The sequence below is a fragment of the Nicotiana tabacum genome, chromosome 10 (genome assembly GCF_000715075.1).
Source record: "Nicotiana tabacum cultivar K326 chromosome 10, ASM71507v2, whole genome shotgun sequence".
Taxonomy (NCBI): Eukaryota; Viridiplantae; Streptophyta; class Magnoliopsida; order Solanales; family Solanaceae; genus Nicotiana; species Nicotiana tabacum.
The window spans coordinates 140,862,500-140,883,529 of NC_134089.1; the positions used below are offsets into that span (position 1 = coordinate 140,862,500).

General features: G+C 33.7%; 1 protein-coding gene across 9 annotated transcripts; it reads right to left on the minus strand.

Annotated features, from left to right (window-relative positions):
• Positions 1–1,494: 1,494 nt before the first annotated feature.
• LOC107798533 (uncharacterized) lies at positions 1,495–16,793 on the minus strand. Of its 9 annotated transcripts, XM_075223360.1 has the most exons (9): positions 16,528–16,793; positions 14,404–14,698; positions 14,212–14,295; positions 14,068–14,130; positions 9,010–9,086; positions 6,357–6,410; positions 5,974–6,045; positions 3,565–3,636; positions 2,494–2,777 (listed from the first exon to the last, which is right to left on the minus strand). In XM_075223360.1, the coding sequence occupies exons 2-9, from the start codon at positions 14,696–14,698 to the stop codon at positions 2,754–2,756; spliced, it is 741 nt and encodes a 246-aa protein (XP_075079461.1). In that variant the 5' UTR covers positions 16,528–16,793; the 3' UTR covers positions 2,494–2,753. The 9 variants fall into 9 exon arrangements, 8 of the variants coding, with proteins under 8 accessions (XP_075079465.1, XP_075079461.1, XP_075079462.1 ...); XM_075223364.1 differs by lacking the exons at positions 2,494–2,777; positions 3,565–3,636; positions 5,974–6,045 and adding exons at positions 1,495–1,676; positions 2,209–2,321; XR_012695784.1 differs by lacking the exons at positions 3,565–3,636; positions 5,974–6,045 and adding an exon at positions 7,203–8,512.
• Between the last annotated feature and the right edge of the window lie 4,237 nt (positions 16,794–21,030).

Consider the following 21,030-nt stretch of genomic DNA (forward strand, 5'->3'; position numbering starts at 1 on the left):
TTGCGATAATTGTTTTTACTTGCTTTGATTGTATTATAATAATATGATGAAGTGTACTCACTTAATAATTTCTTTTATATAATATTCTTGTTGTGTTCGTTTTCATCATTTCGGTGATAATTATATTGGGTTGCCATTGGCTTCTTCAAAAAATTTGGTCTTCCTGATTATCTCCTTGTTTATCTCTTCATCTTTAATTTTAATTAAACTAAAATTTTCAACTTACTGTATCCTCTCTGCAATTAAACGTCTTGCAACTTGATCTCCTCAATTTTTTGTATCAATATTGACAAGAAATGGAAATCTTCATCCTTAATACAGTTTACGATAAAATTTGGAGATGATTAATTATATTTTCATAACTCAAAAGGAGATGATTTATCGAGAAATGTGAAACCTTCTTGCTTTATGACGTGGGTGCATGATTAATAGTTTCTATAATGCCACTTAGCTTGTTAATTTGAAATAAACTACCCGACTTCTGCTTTCAAAATAGTATTTTATTGGAGTATGGGCTCTGATCGTGCAAGACATAGAGTAAGTAAATTAGTGAAGTGTTGTGGTACTTCTAAAGCACCAAGTGTGAAAATTTAGCGAGCAAATGAATAGTAATCACTGTTATATCAAGTGCCAAAAGGTATTTTTGTATCCGGAAAAACTTCACGTCCAACATTTATATTGCTTGTAATCATAACCTCAATTGCATATTCTTGCTTCTTAAAATGAATCGTATAATTGTCTACAAAAAGGTGTTATTTGGATTATAACTCCCTCAATTAATGTCACGAACCGGATTTTTCACTGTCGGGATCGTGATGGCGCCTAACTCCCTCAATTAACCTCAATATTTTTTGCATTCACCATGAAGATAGCACTCTGAAGCTCCTTTGTTGTTGTTCATTACTGAAGGCATCCAATGGCTATACCGGCAATAGTCTCTCGAAGTTAGACAAATAGCATAAATGCTCTAATAAAAATACGGATGGAAACAAAACATCACAGTTGACAAAGACCTTATGGTAACACATCACACCACTTTTGAGCAGAGTAACAGCAAACATACAAATCATCACTACAAAAAATATATGTATTTGCGTTTAATGGAGGTTTCAATACACAAGACTGGCGGCTTACAAAACGCCGTAATCTCTTTCACCAAAACAGTATTTGTGGCGGTTCCCAAAAATAGTTCTTCTTGTGGCATTTCCAATTGCTTAATTGCGGCGGGTGTAGGACCGCCGTAACCTAACCTAATTATGTACTATTTGATTTGCTTTTAAACTGGCTATTCTAAACCACCCTATCGTCTCCTCCTGCCTGAAATTTTGCATTTCTTTACTGCCAATATATACATATATTTATTCATTCATTTTAACAATTGACATCCCACTTTTATATTTTATTTAAAACACCGTATGCATCCAAGCTTCTATAATGCCTTTAATAATTTTGATACAATTATAAAAGATTAAATAAGAAAAATATCCATTACACAAAAACATAAAGTACTCTAAAATTACACTATCAAAAGTATTAAACTTCTATAGAGTTATTCATTACAACAAGATCCAAAAATCACAGTTGATGCTAACGACGGTTACTAAGTGGTAGCATCATTGTTGCTTTCATTTGAGGATGTTCCTAATCGATTATGGAGCGCCATTTCCTAAATCTGCCTGAAAGAAGTTGAGATAAAAGCATGGTGACAAATATTACCTCAATAGTTCTTAATTTCCAAATATGATACCAGTAAAAAGAACAAAACAAAAAGGGATATGGTATTAAGAATATTAAGAACTATAAGTTCCCTTATAAATGCTTGGTTGAGCACATAATTCATCACCACAGTATACTTTATCAAAAACATTCATCACCACAGTGCAATCGTTTCTGTCGTTGGCTGGAGTTAATTGGAAAAATAATTCTCGACGTTTGACACAAGATATATAAATAAAACAATAACAGCTAAATTTTGGAAAGAATAACCATGAGGGCAACAATAAGAATAGCAATGGCAAATTGACAATAGAGTATATGAGCCTTAAATTAGCTATGTTACTTCACAAAGAGATGTAAGAGGTGTGGAACGCTCAATTTGAACAAAAATCTGCAGTATCTATATAATTTATTTATTCAAAACGGAAGTAACAAGAATTATGAGTCATATTATAGTACGTCATAGGATTTTGAGGGAGCAGAAGGAGATACCAGACATTGAGGTGAGGTGAGTGATATTTTGTGAGAAAGATTTACATTCCATTGCTTTCTTTACAGCACATCGAACTGTGCCTTGGTGTTAATCTTCTATCGAGCTGCATTATCTGTAGAGACGCATTTTCAATTAACATAGACATTAATAATGTCACGATCCAAAATCCACTAAGGGACGTGATGGCTCCGAACACCACTGTCAGGCAAGCCACCGCGGAAGTATTAATAAATTCTCATTTTATCTAATTATTTTGAAATAATTTCCTTTAAACAAATAAACAATAATTAATAATCTCCACTGAATAAATGAGGATGTTTTTACAAAATTTAACTACTGAAATAAAATCTCGTGATCATCCCAGAACCCGGTGTCACAAGTGCATGAGCAATTACTAAGGAATCGAATAAAGCACAACAACTGTCCAGAATGCAAATTGGACAGAAAGTAATTACAATACACTGAAAGAGACTGTAATGGCTGCAGGCCGCCTCGAGGAATGCAGCTCGCCTAAGTCTCCGTATCAACCAAAGCCACTATGCCACTAAGCCACTAGCCACATATGAACCTGTGCAACAAAAATGCACAGCAAGTGTAGTATGAGTACGAAAACAACGTGTACCCAATAAGTATCTCGTCTAATCTCGAAGAAGTAGAGATGAGAGGTTGATTTCGACACTTACTAGTGGCCCAATAATGTTATATCGATAATATAGTAAATCTGGGATTTTTATAAACATGATTATAATTCAATGGAATGAAGCAAGTAAGGAATTCTTTCTTTTATAGAAAATTTCCAAATTTCTATTCATCATTTAAACATAATTTCATAAGCCGGGGAGAAGGCAACAATGACTTCAATGAGTTTCAAGGCAAGCAATAAAGCATGCGCAAATCAAGCCGAGGTCATACGGCCAGATCCAACAATATTTAAACTGTGCACTGCCGAGGGTCGAACAGCGCAAACCATAGATGCATCTATTTAATCTGCCGAGGCGTTCGGCCTGCTCCAAAAATAAACACATACAGACTGACAACCAAGAAGTCCACATGGAGAAATTTTCCAAAGAAAGTCAATCCTCTTTTAACCATTTAAGAAAAATGAAGTTTAATCAGTTTAGAAATTCATTTACTAATTCAATGTGATTTAAGCAATTCAAGCTGTCAATAAGTTCACAAATAATCCAAGTATAACATGCTCTTGGGTCCTAAACTACCAAGACAATAGCATAATAGTAGCTACGCATGAACTCTCATCACCTCGTGCGTACGTAGCCCCCACAAATAGGAGCACATAACCAATTAACTCACCTATGGGGACAATTTCCTCTTACAAGGTTAGAAAGGAGACTCACCTCGCTCCGAAGATCCATAACCGACATTCCACGCTCTTCTGAAGACTCAAATTGATGCACAACGCTCCAAAACTAGCCAATAATTATGCAAATTCATTAATATACGCTCAATTAATCATTACAATCCAATTTATAACAATTCCTAACTCCGATCAAAAAGTTGACAAAATTGCCCTCGAGCCAACGTGCTCGGATTCCGAAAATTTTCGAAGATTAAGCTTACACATAATTCCACGAACTCAAATATATAATTTACTCTCAATTCCATACCCAAAATCGTGGTTAAATTCCAAGAATATAAATTTCTAGGTCTTTCTACCAAAACCCCAAATTTCTACCAATTTACATGCTAAAATCCATACATAATCGATGTATTTAACTCAAGATGGATGGGATTAGCTAGGGGTGGGCATTCGGTATTTCGGTTCGGTTTAAGAATTTCGGTTCGGTATTTCGGTATTCGGTTTATTAATTGTATATACCAAATACCATACTAAAATATTTCGGTACGGTTCGGTATTTCTTAATTTGGTTTCGGTATGGTTTCGGTTTAATAATCGCTGAAGAATCAATGCTAACAGTGCACATGCACAACTGAAACTTTCACTGTGAATTGTGAAAGAATCTGCTCTGAACTATAAAGAATAGAGAATTGAGTTATTAATTAAAGTATAGGCTAAAACACCAAATAACTCCAGTGCACTGCAAAGTGCAAACTGAAAATTTTTGGGCGTTGGGGCTGGGGCTGAGAATTAGAATTATAGGCCAAAGGGTCGAGGGCTGGGGCTGGGTTATTAAGAAATTAGAAATTAGAGTTGGATGGGTAGATGGGCTGGGGTTGGGAATTAAATAAAGAAAGGTTTGGGCTTGGGCGTTGGGGCTGGGGCGATGGGCAGTGGGCTGGGTTATTAAGAAAATGTCTTTTAAAAATCGGTATTTCGGTATACCGAAATACCGAAATTTAAGAATTTTAATACCGAGGACCGTACCAAAATACCGAAATTGCAATACTGAATTAGACCAAAATACCGAAAAAACCCAAAACCGAAATACCGAATTATTTCAGTTCGGTTCGGAATTCGGTTTTTCGGATTTTATACCCACCCCTAGGATTAGCTTACCTTATCGTTGATGATGAAAAATCCAGCTCTCCCAACAATCGCCCAAGCCAAGAAAATATGAGAGAAAATGGCCAAATCCCGATTTTTAAAACATCTCTCTGCCTCCAGCACTTTCCGCACCTGCGGTCCCTCGACCGCTTTCGCGGTTCCGCAGGTGCGGCCCCACTACCACATCTGCGATCCTTCCCAAGCTGCCCTTTTTCCGCTTCTGCGTCTTCTCCACAACAGGTGCGGTCCCGCATCTGCAGAAAAACGACCGCATCTGCGGTCCCTTCACTTCCAGTCCAAAACCGCATCTGCGGTTCTTCGGGCCGCTTCTGCGGCACCGCACCTGCGGCCCAATTCTCACAGGTGCGGTTATGACAGCAACCAGCAAGTTCAGCCTTCCAAAAATTCCATTTTCGATCCGTTAACCACCCGGAATCCACCCGAGGCCCTTGAGACCCCAACCAATCATACCAATCAGTCCCAAAATACATTACGGACTTGCTCGATGCCTCAAATCGTAACAAACAACGCTAAAATCATGAATCGACCTCCAATCCAAGCTTTATGAACTTTAGAATTTCAAACTTCAACTTTCGATGTTTAAACCTATCAAATCACGTCCGATTGACCCCAAATTTTGCACACAAGTCATATTTGATACTACGGACCTACTCCAACTTCCGGAATCGAAATCCGACCTCGACATCAAAAAGTACACTTCCGGTCAAACTTCTCAAAAACCTTCAAATTTCTGTCTTTAGCCAAATGACTTCAAAATGACCTACAGACCTCCGAATTCACTTCCGATCGCGCTCCCAACTCCAGAATCACCATACGGAGCTATTCCCAGACTCGGAATCCCAAACGGACATCGATAACACTGAAATGCGCTTCAACTCAAACTTATGAAATTTCTTCCAAAATGTTAACTTCCACAATAGGCGCCAAAACGTCCCGGGTTATCAAAAACCCGACCCGGACATACGCCAAGTCCGAAATCATCATACGAACCTGCTGGAACCTTCGAATCTTGATTCCGATGTCGTTTACTCACAAATCTGATCTTAGCTAATTCTTTCAATTTAAGGCTTCTAAAATGAGAATTTTCTTTCCAAATCAACTCTGAACTTCCCGAAGTCCAATTCCGACGATGCGTACAAGTCATAATACCTAAAGTGAGGCTGTTCATGGCCTCAAACCGCCGAAGAACGGGCCAAAGCTCAAAACGATCGGTCGGGTCGTTACAAACAATCTATTGATCCTACTAGAATTAACAGTTGTATAATCTCGATTTCCTTACCTCTTGTCTCAAAAAACTCCGGACTTCAGCCTTAGATGATTGTTTCTTCTTGCTCTCAATATAGTCTTTCGTCTGAACCATATCCCGGAGAAAAGAAACAATATATCCTAAGATGTTTCAGGTATACAAAAAAAATATGCACTAAACAGATTGCCCAAATATATTTTGAGTCTAAAACAAGATCACATTCAAGTAAGAAAGGGAAAACCTTCACTTCTTCCAAAGAGAATTTAGAATGATCTAAATGCAAAATAATACAAAAATAGCATGCCCAAGCACTAAGCAGGTAGTTAAAATGGAAATTTGAGTCTGAAACAAGATCACTTTAAAGAAAATTCATTGTATTGAACCAGCTACTCAGGTACAAAGCAAACAACAGATACCTTCAAACTTGAGATGAACAGTGTGTCTTGTAAATTGCTGGATCTACTAGTAATCTGATGGACCAAGGAACCAATAGTTGTGTATAATGACAGATAAACTTGCAGCATTTTCAAATGTTAAAAAACTACCTCCTAATAATAAAACAAGCTTCTGAACAAGGAAAACAAGTAACAAAACCTTCATGAGAATCTACTTCAAATATTGAGTAGATAACTTTTTTCTGAAAAGGCTAGCAGAAGTTCAATTCAAATGTAAGTTTGTCTGTGGTAACTACACAATTGCATGGCTCAAAGACATATCATGTACTTTCCACCATTTAAGAATTCGATGTTAAGTATCAAGGTGAAAGAACATTTGCAAGATGAAGCATCACTCAAAATGATACTACAGTCAATTACATAAGAGCAATCCAATCATTCGGCCAATACAATCACACAACTCTATTAGTGGATATAACAGTAGACGACCAAAAATGAAACCATTCCGTAGAGCATCAAATACATACAATCATTGAAGAAAAAAAGCAAGCAAAGCACAGTTCAATTAACTAATTGACAGAGATAAAGTGAACCAACAATGAAACTCTACATTTGGCAAATACGTACAATCGTTGAAGAAAAAAAGCAAGCAAAGAACAGTTCAATCAACTATGTTGACAGAGAAAAAGCGAACCAACAATGAAACCCTATATCCACACGAATACATACAATTGTTGAAGAAAAAAAGCAAGCTAAGCACAGATTCACCAACTATATCGACAGAGCAGAAGCGAACCAACAATGAAAACCTAGATCCACCTAAATAAGTAATCAAAACATAGAGAAATAGAGAGGACCTGACTGAACCTTGATTTAGATGGGAGGACATCATCAAAAAACTCCTCGCAACTTCATCGGAGACCAAAAGCTTCATAGTTTCTTCCCAATCAACGCCACCATCTCCTTGGCGAGAAGAGGGGAAGGAAAGAGAATATAAGAGGAGAGAATAGGAAGTCGACGGTGATCTGGTGTACATGCCGCCGATTTGGTCAATGTTGGGGGCGGGAGAGAGGGTTTGACAAAATTGGGGGTGGGAAAGTGAGAGGAGGGAGTTCTAATTGGAAGAGTGAGATCTTGGATTATAATATGTTGAAATCTAAAATTAATATAGCGGCGGTTCAAAATGTCAATTTTATCTATGGCACCGCCACTTTTACAAATGCAAATATGGCAGTTCTCAAATTGCCACAACATTATATCGAGTATTGCGGCGGTTCTCAGCAACCGCCACACAAAAAAACCGTTGTAATTTCACCGAGTTTTTGTAGTGCATCTATAAAATTCACATTTGATTTATGGTATAGAAATCCGAGTAGGATTGTACTCAGTAAGTCTGCCAGACTTATGTAGTGCATCTAAAGTAACCAATTTGCCTGCCAGACTTATTTTGTTCATAGTAGCAATAAGATCTGAGAAGTATATATACTTAGCGAAAAGAACAAAAAGATAAGTATATATAACCATTGAATAAAATACTACGAATTAGGCGGGATGACTTCATTATTAGCTTTAAATAAAATGTATGATCCTGCATTATATGTGCTCACACTCAACTAATAGGCAAAGGTAATAAAATATTTATTGTCAACTTGATAACATTCTTTATAACTTTCAATTAACAAGGTATGCCTTTTTTTTCTTAGCCAGGATGTAGTTAGCCAATGTTCATGCTAGGTTTAAAATCTTTCACTTTAAATAGAAGTACAGATAACATTTAATCACACGTCTTCTTTCTGGGAAAGAGAAGTGCATCAGAAAGAGATACAAGCTATATTTATTTAACTACTTGGGTTCTTCTTCGGTCATCAAAATTTGACACATGGTTCACTTTTTCTTTTCACCAACTCAACCAACCCCCATCCTCGGATATATCAAGATATCTCTAGACATTACAATCACAACTAATGCTTAATGGAAGGCCCACATAAAAATTCTCAATTAAAACTCAATAAAATCATACACCAAAATAATAAAAAAGAACAACATATTTCTAAAAAAGAATAGTCTGATTTAAATACTAATAACCATGAAGAATGTATTCTCCACTGCTTTGAGATTGTGGAGCTACCGAATCGAACATTCATTTCAAGTCTTCCAGTTTCTTCTAAGTGAGCACTCTACAAAGGAATATCAAATCCGTTTTGTGTTTAAATTGATCAAAAATATTCAAGTGGGTAACCAGTTATAGTGTTATAGAGAAACATTCATCTCTTAGCTAAAGCAAATTGTCGGTTCATGGAATGATTGAGATTGAATATTCTACATGTCAATACTTGAGTTATGGAGTTTAAATCATTATTAACACAGATATGTTAGGAGAAAATTATCGGTCTGCTTGCAAATCTTGAACAAATTTAAATATGTAACCTTGAAAATATAGGTAAGGATTTCTTGTTTCAAATTACCAATGGTTCCAATTAATTTGTCTTTGATACTGATATTGCCTCATTGCAATTTTTTCCAATAATCTACATAAAGGATCCAATGTTTGGCATATGCAGCAAAATCATATGATAGAAGAATTCTTCAAATTTTGAACAATAGAGCTTAAAACTTTCCTTGCAAAGTTACAGCTAGTACCAACATGAGTTACTCATAAAGAATTTTAACTCACCTCATTAGTTGTCTCCATTCCCATTAATTTACAGCAGTAGTCTTTGTTGCCTCTACAATATTTTTGGTTATGATATCCTGAAAGATAAATAAGACTGAGGAAAACATATAACAGATTTAGAAAGTCTTTTTTAATAAATAGCAAACAGTCCATCTAACGGAACTGATGAAGATACTAATTAAATTTAAAGCAGTTCACATTGAGCACAACTGAATCAAAAAATAAAAATATAAGTGTCATTGCTAATAGACAAAAAACCCTCCTCCTTTATCCGGGCTTGGGACCGGCTGTGTCACAGTATAACTTGAACATAGGCGGAGTTAAAAACATAATTTTTTCTAGAGGTGAGGATCATGCATATCAACTTTACAGAGTTACAAAATCACAGAAATATGTGATAACCCTTTGTATTTAAATTTGCAAACACGAATGCTTTCACTGATTGGGTCTTGAAGAGTTTTACAATATAAACACCCTTATCTGTATATTGCGCATAAAAACCTATATCAGAAGAATGAAAGTGTTACAATGATTTGCAGGTAAATTAAATAAGCTAACTCTTATTTACGTCCTACCAAATTGCAGGAAAATTGTTTCAAGACCCAAAGAAAACATTAAAATAAATATAAGTAGAATAAGTAGAAACGAAAATTGTTGCTTCATTTTCTAAGAATAAGTGAATGAGGAGCAGCAATCAGCAAGATAAATATACACCACATAAGCAATATAAATAAGGAAGCTATAAAGTTATAGAAGGGCTTTTTGAATGATTTTCTTATACACTATGTTATATGTAGACTGGTCATCATCGCTATTTGTCGTAGGTGGTCGTATTAATATTTTTATACAGCTTGAACGCTTTGCTCTGGATAAAGCAACATATAATTGGTCATGAGAGAACACTGGTTTGCGTAAATAAATTCCAACATAGTCTAATATTTGTCTTTGTGCTTTATTTATCGTCATAGTGAAACATAGGCGTAGTGGGAATTGTGTTCTTTTAAATGGGATAGGTAATTTCTCATCATCTGAAGATAATAACGGCATTCTAGGAATAAATACATGTGTATTCTTAAAATCATCACTCGTAATTTTAGCGCTTATCACACGAGTCTTAAAATTACAGCATATCAGTCGTGTACCGTTATACAAACCTTCACAAGGATTTAAATTTCGCAGCAATATAAAGGAACAATTTTCTTTCAAGATTAGTTTGTAAGGAGGCAGACCAGCAGGGTTCAATGAATTTAGAAAATCCTCAAGCTGGCTTTGATCATTCAGTTCAATAATCTCATCAGTGGCAACAAATGCCTTAGCATCTTTAGGAAATAGAGTTATAAGTCTATCTTTCAATTCATCAACAAAGTTATTTTTTGCTGTCAAAATAACACGAGAGATTAAAAAGGAAGAATCATGAAAAGACGTATGCAAATCGGGATATATTATGTTGAATAAGAGGTCCAACGATTCTTTTTCAGTAATATAAGGAACAATGAAAGATGTCGGAATTTCTATTTTGTCATCCGTGTTTGTCTTTTCTGTTCCATTTCCAATTCGCATCAAATATTCATAAAAAGAGGGATCAGTTTTCGCACGCATATTCTCTGATAATCGGAGTTTTTCAAGCTCATTCCATATTTCGGAGTTCAATATGCTTTGCCGAATGAAGTCTTCCTTCTTTCCACTTCGAACCACAGGAAGAGTTTGTCTAAAATCTCTTCCAAATACTATAACTTTTCCACCAAAAAGAATATTTGTTTCCATTATATCTTTTAGGAGTGAATCTAAAGCTTCAATCATATTCTTTTTTGTCATCGATACTTCATCACATACAATCAATTTTCCATCGCGAATTAAAATGCTAGTGAGCTCTGCTTGCTGATATTGCAAGAAAAAATTTCATCGATATTAATCGGAATTTTAAAACGTGAATGAGTTGTTCGTCCTCCTGGCAGGTTCGAAGCTGCAACGCCATAAGTTGTTGTTGCTAACGCTACAAATCCTGTAGATCTCACAGTTGCTAATAAGGCACAATATAAGAATGTCTTACCACTTCCTCCAGGACTATCAATGAAAAATGCTCCAGATTTATTGGCAAATACTCTCTCGAGAATTATGTCGTATGCTATTTTTTGTTCAGCATTTAATTTTCTATGTAATAATAAATCTTCATCGCTCACAATGATGTTTTTTTCGAAATACACTTCCTTTGCTTCATTTGCTATATTTGAAGATGTGATCATTTCTGAAATAAGGTTGAAATCATTAATATCACGTCCCATAGAATGTAGTATGTCATTGATGTGATTCAAGACAGCAAGATGGATATCCGTTGGCCTTATTTTCGCTAGGCTCTTAAAGTCTTCGGACATTTAATCTTCAAAGTGTTCTTATAGTTCTCTTGGATATCAGGATTGCAGTATACTAATATTGTAGAAAATAAACGTCTTAAACTATATGGCATTTGATAACAAGCGGCCTCTGACATACATTCGACTAAGCTGTTATCACAATGCAACAATCCTCTTTTTTCTGCAGATTCTCTAAATGTGTCACAATATATTCCATTTACTGTCAGAAGATCTTTATATGATTTTGGTGCTCTCACATTCATTAGTAATAATCTAAGGTAATATCTTTCTCCTTCTGTTGGATGATACGTTACAACACGGCCGATAACATTAACTCGTTGTCGTCGAGTCCATATTTTATATGTAGATGACCATACGAAGTATTGTGGAAAATCTTTATAGAATAATTTAAGTTGTTTAGCATCTTTATTTGTTTCATTCATCAAAAAATATTATGTCAACATCGTCTTTTTAAGCATAGGATTTTTCACTATACTGTCTATCGTGTCAGTTTTTTAAAAGAGACAAACTGTAATCCGTCAAGATGTAAATGGAGGTGATAAATACTTGGTGTCATTTCGCTAATAGGAAAAGAAAATAAGCGCCGCAGAGCTTCTGGAGCTGACACCCATCTAGCAGATCGATACTCTTTTATCTCATCTATCTGTAAATTTGTGTTATCTTCGTGTAAGCCAAACGAAATCTTATCGTGTCCTTTACAGATATATTTGTATATATATTTGACAACTTTAATATCTGAGAAAACCTCTACATTTATATGGCAATTGTATTTACAGAGCATATAAGGATTGTACGGAACAACTCATGAGTTATCAAGAAATTGTTTCCTAACTTTCACAAATTTACCAGTGTTTCGTCTTCTATAAATTGGGTATGAGTTCTTTCCTTTCGTTGTCTCATCAGCAAAGCTCTTCGGGTACTTAAATTTGCACTCATTTCTTTTCATACATGAATTTGTAGGATCCAAATGACCACAAGGCCCATGCATCATGTGTTTAATAACAAGCTTATGCAAGTAAGAGTTCATATCAGGATCAGGCACCTCAGCACTAACAAATTTGTCACAAGTCTCGGACGTCAATTTGTAGTCATCAGTAAGTATAACAAGAAAATGAGCATGTGGAAGACCGTGTTTTTGGAATTCTATAGTGTACATAAAAGCTGCAACTTTTCCAAATATATTTCTTTTTAATATATCTGTTTTCATCTCTTCTACTTTTGCTCTAAACACTCGACTAACTAAATCAGACCTATTTTGAGTTTCATCTGTTGTGAGCAAATGTTCCTTTATTTCAGGCCAAGAGGGATTGCATGTCATAGTCAGAAATATATCAAGCTTTCCAAAATGTTGTACTAATGCAATAGCATCTATATAAAGCTGGCGCATATCTCTCGGACCTCCCGTAAAATTTGTCGGAAGAAAGTTTTGTTTTCCTATTTAGAAGCTTCTCTTTACCAAGTCTCAGGATATCCAGAAGTCTTTGTAATACATCAACCCGAAATAAATCTTGGTTAAATGAGGCAAAATCTAATCTCTGAGTTTCTACTTTTATGAATTCATCAACTGAGTAGTATTGAAATAATCTGCCAGAATATAAAACTTCATTTTCCTCATTGTCTCTCATCTATAGTTTGTAACAAGTATTCACGACAAGAAATATTATTCCTTTTTCGTTTTCCTTTTTGCAAAACATCAGCTTCCATATCAAGTAGTCCGTCAATTGAACACATGTTACAAAGGCTTGGAAGTTGCTCAGTCTCGTAGTAAGCTCATTTTTTCAATTTATTCCTAGGCTGTAAGATTTTTGGGATACCACAATGCCACCAATTTTGACTGTAAGGGAGTAAAATCGGATATTGCAATGGATCATTGCAACCATAATAGTAATTTACTATTTGACTTTTGTTATTGTGAGTGTAAATTCGGATATGCGGTGAACAAATATTGTTGTTCGTTTCTTGTTCTAGCCATAATGCTACTACTTCTGACACAGTTGACAGATTATATACTCTCTAATCTAAGCTAGAACCACATCTCAATGCAGCGTAAAAATTTGATAATTCCGGGATATGTATCAGAGATTTCAAGAAGATACCGTAAGGATTTATCTTTAGTATATCCATCAGCTTCTCAATGATCGACTGTCGAAGTATATCCGAGGAAGCCATTCGATTCAATATTTCTATGTTCTCATCGTAAAAATACAGCTGTAAATTTCTTGGTTGTCGATTTGTTGGAATCAAATCATTTATGAAGTGATACAGACCTTGTACCCTAAATGTATACATTTCGTGGTTTCTTTTTGCTATTACTTTGTCATAGTTCACCCCAAGTGAAGTGAAGGCAAACATATTATTATACAGTCTAATGTAGGTACGAAAATGTTCACATTCTTCGGTATTGCCTAAGTAGAGATTTAATAATTCATAGGGCATTTCATATGACGTCAACTTAACCGAACCATTGCTACAACAAAATTCTGCTGATTCATAATCAAACCTTTTAGCTCCACAATATTTACAATTTGGTACAGTTTTCAAAATGGTTGCATTACTGGGCAACTGTTTGAAATTCCAACAACCTATTATCTTTGATCTACAACCTGTGTATATAAGTTGTTGGATATCATACAAGTATTGAGAAAAGATATATGGCTAATATTGTTAAAAGAGTACCAAGACAAACCTCTTTTTATGACAACGGATACCTCGGGATCACGCCGTTCATCGAGTGGATTTGATGTGGAACCTAATATGCAAATCATTATAACTGATATATGAAATATTTCAAGTGAACTAAAATTGAAACTGCATTTTAATAGTCACTAACCATATTCGAATACAGAAACGGAGCCAATTATATTCTTCCCTTTGTTAGAACAAACTGTTGTGTCGTCCGCGCAAGATTTATCGGCTACATAGAAGTGAACGCATGTTAACATTAACAATACATATGTAGGTAAAATCCCAAAAATAACATCCAAAATTCTATATACATAAGAGTTATATTTCTTTTCCTAACCTTTTTCATCAAGGCAACATGATTCCCCTATTGTTAGTATTCTCTGTCTAGGTAACTCGGCGGCAGTTTCAGAAGATGATGCTACTTCAATATGTTCAAACAAGAGACCTTGGCTTGTCGACTCAATATTTTTTGATCGTCGTTGTGCTAAAAGCATTTCTTTTTTATCCGCTGACTGATTTGCATACACATCATGTCTCCTGAGCTTGAGTTTAGAAGCTCTTTCTGCTGAGTAATGTCGCTTCCTCTTCTGGAAAAGACAGCTTTGCGTCGTGGCTTTTATATCGATAGGCATCTGTATTTGAATAACTTATACATTTTTAACATGACATCTCTAATACAAATCAAAAAACAATTAATCTGACCATCAATAATGAGCGAAAATGTACTGTAAAATGCATTGCAAAATGAAGAAATTTAAAAAGAACACAAATATCCCTAAAGACAATATATAAGCGAGACCCAGAGCAGACAACGTAGAATCAAATATTGGAACATTCCTACAATATATGAAACCCATCACTTTAGGTGAGCCTCTAATATACCTAATGTGTTATTAGTTTTTCTTTTTCTTCCTGTTTAGTATATGTGTAATTAACCACCAAGTTGATCGTTTAGGAAGGCCAAAATTAATTACAACAAAATATATGCCAAAACAGTCTATAAATTATGAAAAGAGCAGAAGAATCCGTCTAAAATACACACATGTCGTAACTCTCATAGAGATATATCAAAATCCAAAAAAAAATATTTATCACCAAATAAACTGATAGAAAACAAAACAAGAAGCGCAGAAGTTGAAACAAAAGGAACATGACAGATTGAATAGGGAAGGAAGCGAAAAATATTATTGTTATCGTCAAAACACTGCAAGGCCTCATATGTGCATATCGCTATATCTATGTTAAAGATAGTGGTGCATTGGCCACGCTCAAATCCTAGGTCCGCCTCTGATTGACTTATATTTTATAACACATACAACAGCTGGTACCAACCATCCTATCAGCCTCATCAAACTCAGTCTTGAAATGCTAAGCTCTATGATCCAGTAAAACTTGATACATAACAGAAATTGTCACATAATTTGTGCCATAAGTAAATGACTTAATCATGAGGAGTTTATTAGTGGGACATAATGAAACTTGCTTGAGTTCCCATATTAATGGAGGTCATTCATTCAAATGATCATTCCAAAAGGAGAAGTTAATACAGAAGTTCAAGAAATGGGTAGAAGAATGTGATAAAATAAAACATGAAACTAATTGCTTTAAAAGACATTCTGTTTCTGATTATACTCAGGAATTAATGCTTTCTGCTACAGAGTCATGTTCTAGTGCTTAATTATGTGTATTTGTAATTCCTTCATGATTTGTCTGCTTGCAATATTGGATGTTAGATTAACTCGGTAGCTTCTAACTAATGAAAATGACACAAAACTTGGTTCTCTTTTAAATACATTGTGAGATCTCGAGGGCGGGGCAGGATATAAGTATATTAAAATATCTCTTATTAAATATATATAAATACTGAATTCCAAAATCAATAACATAAATAGTCAATGTTGTTTAGTGACACTTCGAACCCATAATCTTCAAATCTTTGGTTCACCTCTGTCCATACTATCAATGCTTAAGCTACGTTTCTGAACATGCTTTTTTTCTAAGAAAAAGCAGATTGTATATAGTTGGTCAAATTTACTTACTAGTACCTCTAACATTCAACAATCACTTAATTTTTGGTAATAGACAGAAAAAACAGATGTTAATGCGATTTGCATGGTAAGTGAAATTCATAGGGTAAAATCCTTTGAACTTGAGGAAATATGCAAACTTAAATCACTGTTCCTTTCACGCTACTTTCAGATTCAATTCAAACACACATGAAAAAAAAGTAAATTGAGATCTTACAATTTTGAAAATACAGTAATTAATAATCCCATCTAACTCTACAATAGAAATCAGTGCGATTAGATCACTACAAAAGATTTGCTAAATGACCGAAATAAATGACCTTGATCGACATTTCATCTTCTTCAAAATACATAATATTCATAAGTTTACTAACTAAATATTAAAAATTTATATTCTAAAAAACTATAATTCACTGGGTGAAAGAGAAACGTACCAGTAATTTGGTCGGAGGGTCAGAGATCGAACAAAGAAACAAAGGTATTCGATGATGTTTACTACCGGCAAAAAAACAAAGTACAGGCGAAGAGAAAAGCAGAGTAAATAATTAAATAGAAATTGAAGTGGTCACTTGTCCTTCTTAACCTCAAGTTGTAGGCAGATTTCACGTGCAAGGCCTTGTAGAGTCAACACGTATTAAAATTGTGCTACATGAAATGACCAAAAAGGACCTTGGTCGGCAAGTTGGCAAGACAACGCCCAGCTGCTTCCAAGCCTCTTTTATATATATATACATATGGCAAAACGATTGAAAATAAAGTAAACAATAGACACTTGTTAGGAAAAATCAGTTTGAATATTAGATACTAATAGGAAGGATCATCACATCTATTCAAGTAAATTTAGCATTTTTGTGTAATATTTTTATATGTAAAGTATTTAAATTATTTAAAAGGGTATTTTAGTAATTTGACTCTTAGCTTAAGGGCTTCCCACTTTTAATATAGATATAGATATAGATATAGATATAGATATAGATAACCCATATTTCAATTTACAACCAACAAGCCCAAAAATAATAGGCTAAGATTCAACATACAACTACAATAGGTTCTCAAAATTACTATTTAATTTTTAAAAAAGATTCCTCAAGCTTTTAAATTAATTTTTGAATTAGTAAATGTGACTCAAATATTAGTTCAACAAACCAAAATCATTTGGGTTGTGAAAATTAGATTTTTAACAAGCTTAAATATGTGAATTTAAATTCCGAATTTGATTTTGTGAGAAATTTGGAGTGGATGTTATTTAAACTTGTCAGAAATAGCATAAGGAGGTTGTATATAAAATTTGAAGTCATTTAATGGAGATTTGGACTGGTTTTGAAAAAGAATTGCAACTAAAAATCGTGGAAGAAGATCATCTACAGACGCTTGTATAAAAGTGTATAAGGTGTGTTTCTACACTCATGTAGACCATTATACAAAATTATACATAATTATATAAAAAACTGACTTCGTCTTCTTCATTGTGTCTTTTTCTGAAATTTAACTCAAATCTTGTTGAAATCAACTCCAAATCACTTCAAATTTAAATTTTGAACTCCTTTTGTTATTTTCAATCAATTGGAACAACAACCAATCCAAACAACTAACAAATTCAAAAAAATTATTTTCGAAAACAAAGCTTTGAATGGTCTTCAATGGTGAAATTCTACTCTTCAATTTTGTTACATTGCAAGTAGGTGACACAAGAGGAGAAGCAGAAAATACACGGCCCCTTGAAGCATATGTAGAAGATGTGAGAAGAAGAGAGAGTGAAAACAATGGTTGTGAGAACATAGATTTAACTCCATAGCTTTTATAAGCAATGGTTGTAAGAACACAGATTTTGAATTTGCTAGTGCTTTCAAAATATGTATAATGTGGGCTAGGTCGGGTAAAACTTAAAAACATGGACTATTTTTTTTTAAGATGGAAGGAGTAATATTAAGTATTTAATTCCTTGTACTTTATACAGTACTCCTTTTTTTAGTGAAAGAATTACAAGAAAATACACATGACTTCACACCATAACAAAAAATGGCCCATATTTTTAAGTTTTACCCGACCAAGCCCACATTGTACATATTTTGAAAGCACCAGCAAATTCAAAATCTGTGTTTTTACAACCATTACTTTTAAAAGCTATGGAGTTAAATCTATGTTCTTACAACCATTGCTTTTACTCTCTCTTCTCACATCTTCTACATATGCTTCAAGAGACCGTGTATTTTTTGCTTCTCTTCTTGTGTCACCTGCTTGCAATGTAAGAAAATTGAAGAGTAGAAGGCAACCATTGAAGACCATTCAAAGCTTTGCTTTCGAAAATGGGATTTTTTGAATTTGATAGTTGTTTGGATTGGGTGTTGTTCCAATTGATTGAAAATATCAAAAGGAGTTCAAAATTTAAATTTGAAGTGATTTGGAGTAGATTTGAGCACCGATTTGAGTTAAATTTCAGAAAAGACGCAATGAAGAAGACAAAGTCAGTTTTTTGTATAATTATGTATAATCTTGTATAATAGTGTATATGAGTGTAGAAACACACCTTATGCACTATTATACACCTTTATACAAGCGTTTGTAGACGAAATTATTCCACGATTTTCAGTTGCAATTCTTGTTCAAAACCAGTCCAAATCTCCATTAAATGACTTCAAATTTTATATACAACCTCATTATACTATTTCTAACAAGTCTAAGTAACACCCACTCCAAATTTCTATTTAAATCAAATACGAAATTTAAACTCACATATTTAAGCTTGTTAAAAATCTAATTTTCACCACCCAAATAAATTTGGTTTGTTGAACTAATATTTGAGTCACAGTTACTGATTCAAAAATTAATTTAAAAGCTTGAGGAATCTTTTTTAAAAATTAAATAGTAATTTTGAGAACCTATTGGAGTTAGATGTTGAATCTTACCCTATTATTTTTTGGCTTGTTGGTTGTAAGTTGAAATATATGTTATCTATACTATATTAAAAGCGCGAAGGCCTTTAGCGAAATGTCGTTCGCCTTTTTTACCCTTTAAAAATAACTTTCACATTAGACAAAGTTGTAATTTAATTATTCTCCTAATATATAGGATTTTAAAATTAAATAAAATTTTGTTTATTAAATTTTTCCTTATTTGAACTATGTAGAAGCTCATAATATTTAGAATTATTGAAATTTACTATAAATAAACAACTTTGACATTTCTAGATCCTTTTACCCATAAAAAACAACGTACTTCAAAATCAGAAAAAGAAAAAATTAATTTGAATTAAACTATTCAAAATGCGTAGGAAGGAAATTATATCTACTTTCGCCTTTGAAAGATGTTCATTTCTGACAACCAAGCAGTAACCAAGGATCTGTAGCAAATTTTATTATCAATTGATTCCTTTGAAATAAATTTTTTTAAAAAAAGTATCCTAAATGTAAATAAACAAGAAAATTATTTCTTTAAGAAGGAACAAAGTTGTCTTTGAAGTATTTAACAATTCCTAATTTATATAAAAAAGAAATATCTTGAGTATAATTACATTTTTTTCTAAAATGAATTATGAAATACACTTTGATTTACTTTGTTCCAGACAATTAGAGCCGTCAATATGGGTTTGGCCCGTTAGACCATACTAGCCCGTGATTTAGTAGGGTTGTGTTAGAATTTTTTGAGTCCATTTAAAACCGAGGTTTTTAAATCGAGCCCAAGTAAGCTCATGCCCTGTGAGGCTTGACTGAGGTTGGGCTGGGCCGGCCCGTAGGCCTGATAAAATATTTATTTGAAATATATAATATATAAAAACTATACGACACAAAAAATATCAAGAAGAGTATCCAAGCTTAAAGTTTATTAAGCTCATCATATTAAAAGATCAAAGTCATAAAACGTTAATTAATTTTAAAAATTTAATTATTCTTAATATTTAACTAATTAATATTGCATGCGAATTGTAGATGTAGATGAAAGTGAAGATATTAAGACAACTTTCTCACAAGCGAATTCAAATATGTTTGATAAAAATGATGTGTTGGATCCCGTAAGCATAATGGATGTTCTCTTGAATAGTTTGTTTTGAGTTTTGACTTTTAGTGAACGAATAATTAGTCTTGTCTTTTACTTTTATTAGTGTTTATACTTTTATTAGTGTTTATCATATATTGGAACAATATAAAAAGCTATCAAGTTTTGTGAAATTTTTCCAATATGATTTTTTTAACTTTTAAATATTTATCTTTTTAGGTTAGAACTTAAAGAAAAAATGTAAATTATATTTTTAAAAAATGATGGGCCGGCCCGTGGGGGCCAGCAGTCCAAATAGGGCTAGTGTGGGCTGACCATTATAAAGCTCATCAAAATGGTGGGCTAGCACAGCCCAGCCCGTCAATTGCTAAAGCTCACGTGGGTTGGGTTGGGCTAGCTCGCCCCGCCCATATTGACAACTCTAATTCTAATATAAATAATAAAAAAGGTAAAAGATACCCTAGAACTCCTATAATAAATAAATGAGAAAAATAGTTTTCAAGAAGGAATTAATTTGTCTTTAATTTCTAAAATCTAGGTTAAATAAAAGAGAAAAATATCTTTTCAAGGAGGAATCAACTATTTGTCATTCCAAATTCTCGGCAACTTTGCTACTTATCAAACAAAAACTTAAGAATGGTTTATTTACCTTTTTAATTACTCCTAACATTTTGTTTTAAAAAAAATGTTTTGTTTTTATATTGAACATTTTTTTTTTGGAAAGTGTCAAGTTCATATAATTCAATGTAAGAAAAGAACCATCCTTGCTTTTATATAAAATTATAGTTAATGTGTTTTTGTCTCCAAAAGCAAGAATATTATAACACAAATAATTATTTATGGATGAACATATCTTTTTGTAATGTTAATAGATCATATTACTCTTCAATGATGTACTATTCTTCAAAACATTATACATACAAAAATATAAAATTGTTTAATAA

Excerpts from the sequence above, each read along its gene's own strand:
- LOC107798533 (XM_075223360.1), bottom strand. The coding sequence starts at position 14,698 with ATGCCTATCGATATAAAAGCCACGACGCAAAGCTGTCTTTTCCAGAAG. Across the intron at positions 6,411-9,009 it reads GAATGGAGACAACTAATGAG|ATTACTAGTAGATCCAGCAA; the intron begins GTGAGTTAAAAT and ends TTGGTCCATCAG. Across the intron at positions 3,637-5,973 it reads GGAGTTTTTTGAGACAAGAG|TTTTGGAGCGTTGTGCATCA; the intron begins GTAAGGAAATCG and ends ATTATTGGCTAG.